Here is a 10,996-nt window from a genome sequence, read left to right as displayed (position 1 = left end):
CAGCCGGGAATGCGTGTGACTTATTTATAAGATGAATCATCGCTCATAGATGATTCTGGCAGTGGCTATTCACTTTTCTTTGTCAGAAAAAGAGGAGACTGCCAGAAGGTTGGTGTCTTGTGTCGCTCTAGGCAGAAGGTCCACCCCTGCTCTAAGACTAAAGGTGAGTAAAGGGGGTTGTCCAGATGTTTTTGACTGGAGTTTTCATAATGCATCACCTATGTAATGCTAGAAAGAATGTGTGGTATAGTGGATAGAGTAACAGCCTAGGACTCAAGAGGTCTGAGTTCAAATTCCTGTTCAGCCATGGAAACTCGATGGTGGGGGGTGATGGCAAAACATCTCCTTAAATATCTCACATACCTTGAAAACTCTAGAAGAGTTGCTGTAAGTCGGGTGTAACTTGGCAGCCCCTAGCAAGCAATGCTATGCTGTAGATCAAAAAGGTCTTCTCAGTGCTTGGAAGTCAGGGAGATTCTCGAAAGAATATTGAAGGCCTTCGAGATTTATTGAGGCCCTAATAAACAGAATAGCTGCCTGGATAGCCCAGTGGGTTAAGTATTTGATTGCAGGTCCAGAGGTTGGGAGTTTGATTTCTCACTATGCTTCCTTGGAGAAAAGCCAGCCTGGGTAGCTTTGGGCAAGCTGCACAGTCTCAAAATGCTCCCCAGAAGAAGGGAAGGGTGAACCACTTCTGAGTGTTCTCTGCCTGGGAAACTCTGAAAAGGGTCACCCTAAGTCATAATTGACTTGATGGCAAATGGTGACGGTTTCTAATCAGAATGGGATTTACCTGCAAGCAGCGCTGTCTGAAGATTATGCTGTTAAAATGTGGTCTGTCTCTCTAATGAAGCTTGACTCATACTGGGTTTCGTTTCAATTTTTTTTGCGCTGGCGGCTTGGCCAAGCTCCACTTCGTGTGTAGTCATAGTTCATTCTGGTGGTTTCGATTCAAAGAACACAGGCAGATTGTTTCCTTAGCTGAAGGGCCAGGCTGGCATGATGCTGTGTTAAAAAAAAAAGGAAAGAAAAAGAAATTCCTGTTTTGGCATTTCTGTTTTGTATTGCCTGCAGTAAGAGCTGATGAATCATGGGAATGAGTAGGAATTTGTGTGCTGTTTATACAGTTCTATTACGACCCCATATTAGAAGCAAAACACTGCATCCCAGAGACTGGTACCCAACAGTTATATGTTATAAACAAACAAGGGAGTTAACCATACAGGTTACCTATGGGGTTTAAAAAAGTAACATTCTGGATTGCTAGTCCCAGCATCCCCCAGCACCATGCAGATTGGGGATTCTGAGTACTGAAGTCCAAAAATGTTAGTTTTCCTACTTCTGGTTGGGTAAAAACACCAATGATCTAATGAACCCATATAGCATATGTTATATACAGTGGTGCCCCGCATGACAACAATAATTCGTTCCACTGAAATCACTGTACAGCGAAATCGTCGTCATGCGGGGGGAATCCCCTTTGGAATGCATTGAAAACCAGTTAATGCATTCCAATGGGGAAATTACCTCATCGTCCAGCGAAGATCTTCCATAGGGTGGCCATTTTGTGAGCGCCGATCAGCTGTTTTTAATTGCTGTCTTCCAAAGCAAGGGTCGGAAAACAACGGGAAGCCATTTTGCGAAGTCATAAAAATTGTCGTTTTGCGAACAAACAGTTCGCGAAGCACGGACCAAATCGATGTCCAGCGAAAAAAAAACATTGGAAACATCGTTTTGCGATCGCTATAGCGATTGCAAAAAAGTCACCATCCTGCGGTTTTGTAGTACTGCGGGGGCGTCGTCATGTGGGGCACCACTGTATTTCTGATCAGGTACATTTACTGTTTCCCGGCGGCACTGAAACCAAGTTCTACATCTTCCTCAAAGCACTGGATTATTCTCCTAATTTGGCTGCAACTGGCTGTGTCTTACCCAATATGTATGTCACACTTCTATGGGGTTATTTGCAATTATAACAACAATATGCTACAATTTGTGCACCCAAATCCTAGGCAGCAGCACCAGTATAGAAGTTCTTGTAAAAGTTTGCTTGCAAAGTTCAAATGTCCCTTTGAATTCAAATAAAAATCCAATACATCTTCCTCAATTGGGTTGGGTGTCCGGTACATAAAAGAATCAGCTCTACATGTGGACTCTTCAAAACCTTAAAGTAAAATATAAATTCAATTATATGTCATTCCTGAATTAAGTGTGTAGTTTCACCCCTCCAACACAAACATATAGGGATTATACCTAAACCAGATTGGCAAGGGTCTCAGCAGTCCAAGTGGCAACAGCATCTCTTCAGCTCGCCTGCTCTTTCTGATTCAGATTTCTTACTCACAGCCCTGCTCTTTCTCAGTCCCAGCCCTTTAGGCTCAACCAATATTTCATAGGGGTTACATGTAAATTAAACTGACTTAACTCCTGTGCATCCTGAGAAAGGCAAGCAAATATTCCTGACCAGTTAACATACTCTTGAGCAAAAAACCTAGAGCAGAATTAGATGTTGGACCGCTGTACCCAAGGGATCATTATCTGCGGTTTCACTAATCTGCTACCTGAAAATATTAAATAACATCCAACATCTCCCGAGAAATACAGTGGTGCCTCGCTTAACGGGCACCCCGTTTAACGACAAAATTGCATAGTGATGAAGATTTTGCGATCGCTTTTGTGACTGCTTTGCGATGGTCTGAATTGAGTTTTTTCGCTTTGCGATGATCGGTTCCCTGTTTTGCTTACCGATTATCGCAAAGCGATGATTTTCTCCCAGCTGATCAGCGGTTCCAAAATGGCCGCCGGGTTAAAAAAATGGCCACCCACTGTGTTTAGGGACGGATTCCTCGCTTACCGGGCAGTGAAAATGGCCGCCGTATGGAGGATCTTCGCTTAAAGGTCAGTTTTAAGTCCATAGGAACGCATTGAAGGGGTTTCAATGCATTTCTATGGGCTTTTTAAAATCGCATAGCGACGAAATTGCTTAGCAGCGATTTTTGCTGCACCGATTAACGTCGCTATGCGAGGCACCACTGTACAATTTTCAAAGATGTATTATCAGACCTGGTCACCAAAGGAACCAGAGATTATGTTAATCTATCCAGTTCTCTATATCACGATTTCTGGTATCCGAGGGGGAGCAGGACTTGGAACCGACTCCCTGCAGATATTATGGTCCTACTGTAACATGCCATTTGTAGTGCAGTTCCCTTCAGAAAGAAAAGATGTCCATTTATCCTAGCCCAAATTTGCTTCCCACCACAAATGAACTGCTTTCATTTCGTGATTGGTCATCAGCAGATAAACATGGGCTTCATTTGCAAGTCTGACTTCTCAGATTCTAGAGCTCTGAAAGGACTGCATCTCTAGAAGGAAAATGATGAAGTAGCAAGAAATACACATTCCTCTTGATGTTCGCTAAACCATCTTGAATCAAAAGTACAATTCAAAGCAGATGAATGGGTCCCACGGCTCATGATCGAACCGTCTGACAACAATCTCAACTAGCGAGGGCCAACTGAAATGGAGCCAGAGTTGGACCTTCGAGGCAAAAAAGGCCATATCAGCAGACTTAGGAATTAAAAGTAAAAAAAAAAAAAACAGAGAAAGTGTTTCTTTAAAAAAAAACCAAACAAAGAGGGAAGCGGGATCAGCAGGCATTTCAAGTGATGCAACTCAGCTATATTTAGAAGAAAACTTTGCACTATTACCAAATTACTGCATTAGCTTATCCCCTAGTTTGCACTACACGAGCTGGCCTTTCAGCTATACGTTCAAATTATATATTTCAATGGTCATGAAATACATGTCCACACAACCTCCCTTCACTTCTGCGAGTCTTCAGTTTTGCACAAAAAAAGGAAACACTCCTTTCCCCAGTTTTTTCTCTGAAGTAATTCCTCTCTTTCCCAGCATGAATGTTTCTCATATTGCCTCAATTTTTTCAACCTCAAGAGAAGAATTTGAAATTGTCCCTTCACACTGGACTAACTAGGGAAATATTTAATGCCCACTGAGATCTCCTAAGGTTCACCGAAGGCAAACCTTCAGCAAAGCATCACTAAGACAAAAATATCGCGAAGGCCTTTTCCAGGAATTGTTTTGGTCTGGATGCGGCAGTTTGGGGGGGGGGGGGGGAGCACTGGAGTTACATTCCAGTGTGAGAGATCCTTGATGCTTGGAAAAGGTTGGTGGCTCATATCTCAGGCGGTCCAAAAGCTTGTGATCGGGGCTCACCCCAGTTCTTAGCCTCCTCCTCACAACAATTCTGCTTTTCAGAGATGTCAGTGGAAAAAAAAACACACCCCTCCTTCCTGCTTTTCCAATTCTCTGATGATTCAAGCCACGTGTGCTGAAAATGGAATTTGGAACAACAAGAAGGGCGACAGTAGCGGGAAGGCAGACAAACGAAGTCTGTTTGCTGAACCTGTCATTTGGGAATGGCCTTGGCTGCGTAGGCAAAGAAAGCCGGGTGAGTGACTGCATTCGTGCATCAATATTTGGTATAGAAAATACTACCCCCCCCCTCGAAAAAGGAGAGGAATAAAGGGAAAATAGGTCAGCAGCACAAAGAGGAAACGGGGGAAATAGGCTGCAAAGGGGTGATCAAAAGGCACTTGCAAACAAGTCTATTGAGAAAGTGCAGCAGTTTGGAAAAGAGAAGTGAGTGGCAAGTAAATCACGGAATCACACCGAGAAATTGGGCTTGGTCCTTAGCAAGGACAAAGGCATCATCGGCTGGTGTCCTCCCTCTTAAAACGCACAGACCTCATTTAGTAGGAATTCTCACAATACACAAGCCTGCGGGAGGAGGTTTGGATCTTCCCAGGGACAATATTTATTTATTTATTTATTTATTTTATTTATATCCCGCCTATCTGGTCAGTTAAGACCACTCTAGGCGGCTAATATACAAGTGGTACCTCGCTAGGTAAAGGTAAAGGTTCCCCTTGACAATTTTTGTCCAGTCGTGTTCGACTCTAGGGGCGGTGCTCATCCCCGTTTCCAAGCCATAGAGCCAGCGTTTGTCCGAAGACAATCTTTCCGTGGTCACATGGCCAGTGCGACTTAGACACGGAACGCTGTTACCTTCCCAACGAGGTGGCCCCTATTTATCTACTCGCATTTGCATGCTTTCGAGCCGCTAGGTTGGCGGGAGCTGGGACAAGCGACGGGCGCTCATTCCGTTGTGTGGATTCGATCTTACGACTGCTGGTCTTTTGACCCTGCAGCACAGACTTCTGCGGTTTAGCCCGCAGCGCCACCACATCCCTAGACGATGATAATCCGTTCCACTGAAATCGCTGTTTAGCAAAATTATTGTCTAGCAAAAAGCATTTCCCCATTGGAATGCATTGAAACCTGTTTAATGTGTTCCAATGGGGAAGAATCGTCATTGTCTAGCAAAGATCGGCTATAGGAAAGCCGCTTTGCAAATCGCCGATCAGCTGTTTAAATCACTGTCTTGCGAAGCTTAGGTCCTGAAAACACCTGTTTTGCGAGCGTGGAGGGAGCTGTTAAAATCGTTGTCTAGCGAAAATCGGTTTGCAAAGCAGGGACCAAACATTGTCCAGCGAAATTCCCCCATAGGAATCACTGTTTTGCAAATCACTATAGCGATCACAAAAAGTCAATGTCTAGCGAAAAAACGGTCATGCGGGGTAACTGTCTAGCGAGGCACCACTGTATTTTCATAGGGCAACCATAAGGGGTCAGCAGTTGAATCTCGGGTTGCCTTGTAATGTGCAGTTCTGCCGTAGTTTTGCATTGTCTCAGCCATGATGCTTACTGGATGGACTAGACTTTGGTCAGGTCAATTACATTTTGATTGTAGGTCGTGTTGAGTATGTTCAAAGGGAACGACACTTAGACAGTCTAATGGTCTGATTGTATGACTAGTTGTGCAACTTTTCCCTATGGAACTACTCTCTGGATACATCTTCCACCTTACTGCAAATATTTTCAATGGCCTGCACAACACCAGCAGGAGCTTGGCCGCTGTTTCTCAGCCCAAGGGGAGTAGTGATGACTGTGTGGCCAAGATCCTATTTGCATAAAGGAGTTCAGTGTTTCAGTTTCTGCCATCTCAAGAAAACGGCAGCTGGTGTAACAAGGAGATCTCTGTCTGAGAACCAAAGATAAGCTACCAGTCAGGATAGGCAATGCCAAATGAGATAGACCAAAATATGGACAAATGTTTGAGCAATGCCCTTTGCTAAAAACCCAGGAACTTCTAGTGAGTAAGACGATGAGTCAACAGAACCTGCTGAATAGCTTAGTGGTTTAGGTCTCTGCCTGTGGAGCTAGATGTCGGGAGTTTGATTCCCCCACTGTGCGTCCTCTGCAGTTCTAAGATGATTATGACCGTCATTGTTATTATTACCCCCATCAACATGGACCAGCAGGTAGAAGCTCTCCACAGTTCCATGCAAAATGTTTTCCTAGTCCTATCTAGAGATTCTGAGTATTAGCTAGCAGGGATGAGGACTTGCTAGAATCGCAGGACTTGCTAGACTTAAGCTGTGCCAGCAACTTGACTTGGATGTGACTCAGGGTTGTTTTTTTTAATAATTCAGACTTGAGACTCTGATCCTGCCCACCTCTTCCTCCCCCCCCCCGGGGGAAAAAGCTTGTTTTTCAATAAGGACTTGGGGCTTGGAACTGGATATCAAAGACTGAGACCCAAAGTCTTGCCAACATCCTTGATAGCTAGTGGTCAACATCCAAATACTTACCAGGCTCAACCCTACTCAGCAGCAGAAATGAAAGGAGATGGGTGGGTCCAAAAAGTGATACGATGGGGCAAAGCAGGTTGTCATTGGAAAAAGCATGGTGCAAAAGTGAATAAATGCACTAATAAACAAACCTGTTCTGATGGTTGTTGTAGGTTTTTTCAAGCTGTTTGGCCGTGTTCTGGAGGTTTTTCTTCCCAATGTTTCGCCAGTCTCTGTGGCCGGCATCTTCAGAGGACAGGAGTTAGAACTCTGTCTGTGTTCTGCTGTAGTGTGCGGGATAGTTGAATATTTGTAGCTGTGGGATCAGCTTTTTGTCTTTTTCAGAAGACTGGGTGATTACGGTGATCAGGGTGTTGTTTGTTATAGGTGTACGGTTGTGATTGCAGAGAGAGATGGTCTGTCGTTGTGATTGATGGGTGTTGTTAGCTCGTCTTTTGTGCGCAGTGATCACCGGTCCTTGTGGCTGGTTATTAGGCAGATACCTAAACCAGCCTTCGAGAATACAATTAAACCCCTAATGGTTTTCTTATTTTTCTCCAGGGTGGCAGAGAAGAGCAGCCATGTTGAAACACCACCACTTCCTAGCATCCTACCTTCCATTTCTATTCCTTCTCCCATCATCAACAGACTCCAGTCACTGCCATGTGTTCCCCAGATTCGTCTGCCGGAAGCACAACGCCTTTGTGCCTGGACATAATTTAATTGGGGAGGGGGTTGACATCACCACTCTGGACCGGAAGGGGGCTTATGTGGTGGACACCAGCCGATGGCAGGGCCCAAATGGGACATGCACTCTGTGCCGGAACCCTCTGATGGATGGGCAGCTACAAAAACTCCCCCTGGCAGGTGTGGATTGGCGGACGCACAGCGATTGCCACCGGCAGACGAGCAGTTCCGTGGAGAATTCAGACATGGATGTGGCAAACGCAATGGCCAGGGAGGTGATCAATGACTGGAAAATAGAGCTGGGGTTGCCCACAGAGGCAACAAACAGCCTGGGGTTCTCCAAAGCTCAGGTGGCCTTCGCTGGATCTCAGTCCCAGATGACCATCTATGCACATAAGAAATCTCGGCAGGACAGGCATGTCTTTCTGAGGCAAGAGGTTTCTTGCAAGTACTACCGGTGAGCATCAATAAACCCATTGCCACAAGCAAAGAATCACAGTACAGTGGTGCCTCGCATAACGATGTTAATTGGTTCCAAAAAACCCATCGTTAAGCGAAAACATTGCTAAACGAGGCAATCGTTAAGCGAGGCACCACTGTATATGCAAAGAGCTGGGGAGAAGCAAAGCATCACAGAAACACTGGAGAAACCCCTGTTACGTAGTTATGCCTACAGAAGGGAAATAGTGTACATAACGCTTAGCAGCAAAATGCTGCCAATTAATGAGTTCCCTCTAAGATTCCTAGTCATATGTCAAGCTACTCAACCAGCATGCAATGATGAATCCCAGAATGACACATCAGTTATGGGCAATTTCCTTGTGCATCATTTCCCTTCCCTAGGAAAGCTAATTCATAACTATTAATATTAATTTGTGAGAGCAAGTGTGGTGTAGTGAAGAAAGTGTTAGACTGGACTTAGAAGGCCTGGGTTCCTTAAACATCTCATACCTCAAAAACCCTATTATGTTTGCCATAAGTTGGAAACAATTTAAAAAGACATAGCAACAGAAAAATATTAATTTGGCAATTTATATTAAGCATTCTAATAAAACACACAATAAATTAATTGCTACCCATTAATATCACATTAGCGACATGTTATTTTTAATCTTTTTGTTAAAATCATCTACAATCATTAAAATGGCCAATCCCAAAATTGTACATTACTCATTCTCTTACATCAAGCCTGTGGCAACAAAAATACTGTATTTTTTTTTTAGTTTTAATATTTTCAAGGTGCAATATCAGAACTGGCTACTAGAGGGCATGATAAAGCATTCTCCTTAATTTCTCTGTCTTCCTGCCGTTTCTGATATTAGCAACAATGCAATATAATAATAACGCACAACAAGTCACTTGCAGAACAGGAGCAACAATAAATCATGGTGGGATCCTGACTACCAAGAAGGAATGCAAGAAGTCCTTCTCAGTCAAGCTCTGTTTTGTGCATTGTTGGTGTCAAAGTGGACTCAGAAACAAAGCACCTGTCAAAATTCAATTTACCAGCTGCAGCATTTTTCTATGGGGAGAATGTTTTATACACAGAGTCTGGGAACCTTAACTTGTCCTCATGTGTGCAATGAGCATGTGTATGAGAGAGAGAGAGAGAGAAAAAAGCTTTTATCATTCTGCTTCTCTTCTTGAACAGGTTGAGACTTCTCCAGAGCCCATCTCTGTTGGCCCACGATTTCTCCCGTGCTGTGGACAGGCTGCCAAGAAAGCACAACTCTGAGGAATACCAACACTTCATCAACACCTATGGCACCCACTATATCAGCCATGTGCAGCTGGGTGGACGAGTACGCCACCTACTAGCCATGAGGACTTGCACGATGGCCTTGTGGGGTTTCACAGCTTCCAAACTCAAGGACTGCTTGAATATGGAGACTTCTGTGGGACACGACTGGCTGTTTGGGTCCTTTGTCCTCAACTCCAAATGCCAGAAGCTCTGGGGGAGCAACGCCCATGGGAACTTCTACGACGCCAACGCCGGACAGCGCATAGAAGTGGTAGGAGGAGACAAGCAGGTGGAGATGACGTTCTCCACAACCGGAGAGATCCCCCAGTTTTCGGAATGGATGGAGAGTGCCAAGGTGAATCCTGGACTGGTCTCCTATTCTCTTCTACCTCTGCACACCTTGCTGAAACGGACTGACCCGAAAAGAGACTTGATGAAGCAAGCCATAGCGGATCACATCAACCGGAGGGCCCTCAGGAGAGACTGTCCACAGAAATGCCCGCCCTGGAGCTCGGACGAGAGCTGCACATGCATGTGCCAGGCGGACTCCATCACCAACCACATGTGTTGTGCCAGGGAAAGGGGGATGGCGTATCTCAGCTTCTACGTTCACAGTGGCGCCAACCTTTGGGGAGACCACTTTACCGCCACCGATGCCTTCGTCAAAGTTTTCTTCCAAGATCAGGAAAAGAGGACCGCGATCGTACGCAACGATAACAACCCCCAGTGGTCTGAAATCCTGGACTTTGGAGCCGTGACACTCACCGGTTCCGACTCTTTTACCTTAGAGCTGTGGGACAAGGACGTCTGGCATGATGACCTCTTGCAGAAATGCCGGGGAAACCTGGTGGCTGGAAGAGGCATCACAAGACTCAGGTGTTATCCCTCTCATGGTTACGTCAGATTTTCTTACTTGCTGGAATGCGGCCGCACACTGGCAGGCCCCAGCTGTCAGGATTACGTGCCCTTACGGCTGCCGACGTCATATTTCAATAATACTAATTCCCCATTCCATGCTTAGTGCCTGTCCCTTATATTTCAGGACCATGTTACAAAGGAAGGCAAGGAACAGGAAGGATGAGATCCCATTGTCCGGGCGAAGTTTGGGAGAAACTATTCTGTCTGGGAAGAGCTTAGAAACTATACTGTTTTGGACTACAGTTCCCAGAATCCTCTAGCCAGCATTTTCTTTTGTGGCAACTGGATTCCACGATCTGAAGTATTCATTCCAGCTCTGTAGTTCTAAGGTTGTTATTAAAGTCTCTATCTGTGGATATGTATATGAACCATACATTTTTCCATATATAATTTGGGCCTGTACATTGTATTATGTGCGCTGGCTGCCAATGCCAATATTCCTTATTGATGCAATTTTTTTTTTACCTCACCAGCAGTTCATCTTTCCTACCGCGTTTCCCCAAAAATAAGACAAGGTCTTATATTAATTTTTGCTCAAAAAAAACGCCTTAAGGCTTATTTTCAGGGGATGTTTTCTTTGTTTCCTGTACATTTATTCCAATACAGTCATGTCATCTTTTAGTTGCTTCACAATGGGAAGGATTTCGCTTAACTAGGTCTTGGTTTAGGTCTTATTTTTGGGGAAACGGTATGCATCTAAAACTGTTCTTGCGAAAGAACATCACATTAGAACACGGACACCTCTCTTTTTCTGGAAGGATTTCCATGGTTTTTGTAGTAAAAAAAAAATCTTGGTTAAGTCTTAATGCAAGAAGGGAGCTTAGGGGTATAAACACCTTACACAGCATAGAAATAAAGAGAAATTAAAAACAAACTTTGGTTGTTATGAGTTTCCCAATAATCTTTATTTATTTCATAATTCAGTGGTCCCCAACCT

General features: G+C 44.4%; 1 protein-coding gene across 1 annotated transcript; it reads left to right on the top strand.

Annotated features, from left to right (window-relative positions):
• Positions 1–18: 18 nt before the first annotated feature.
• Positions 19–10,933, top strand: LOC110089570 (perforin-1). Its single transcript, XM_020812727.3, has 4 exons — positions 19–163; positions 4,279–4,471; positions 7,275–7,857; positions 9,052–10,933. Exons 1-4 carry the CDS (start codon positions 50–52, stop codon positions 10,160–10,162), a joined length of 2,001 nt encoding a protein of 666 aa, XP_020668386.3. The 5' UTR covers positions 19–49; the 3' UTR covers positions 10,163–10,933.
• Positions 10,934–10,996: the final 63 nt, after the last annotated feature.

This window comes from Pogona vitticeps, chromosome 6, assembly GCF_051106095.1.
Source record: "Pogona vitticeps strain Pit_001003342236 chromosome 6, PviZW2.1, whole genome shotgun sequence".
Taxonomy (NCBI): Eukaryota; Metazoa; Chordata; class Lepidosauria; order Squamata; family Agamidae; genus Pogona; species Pogona vitticeps.
The sequence above is the reverse complement of the archived record's forward strand: the minus strand, read 5'-3'. Positions and strand labels throughout refer to the sequence as shown.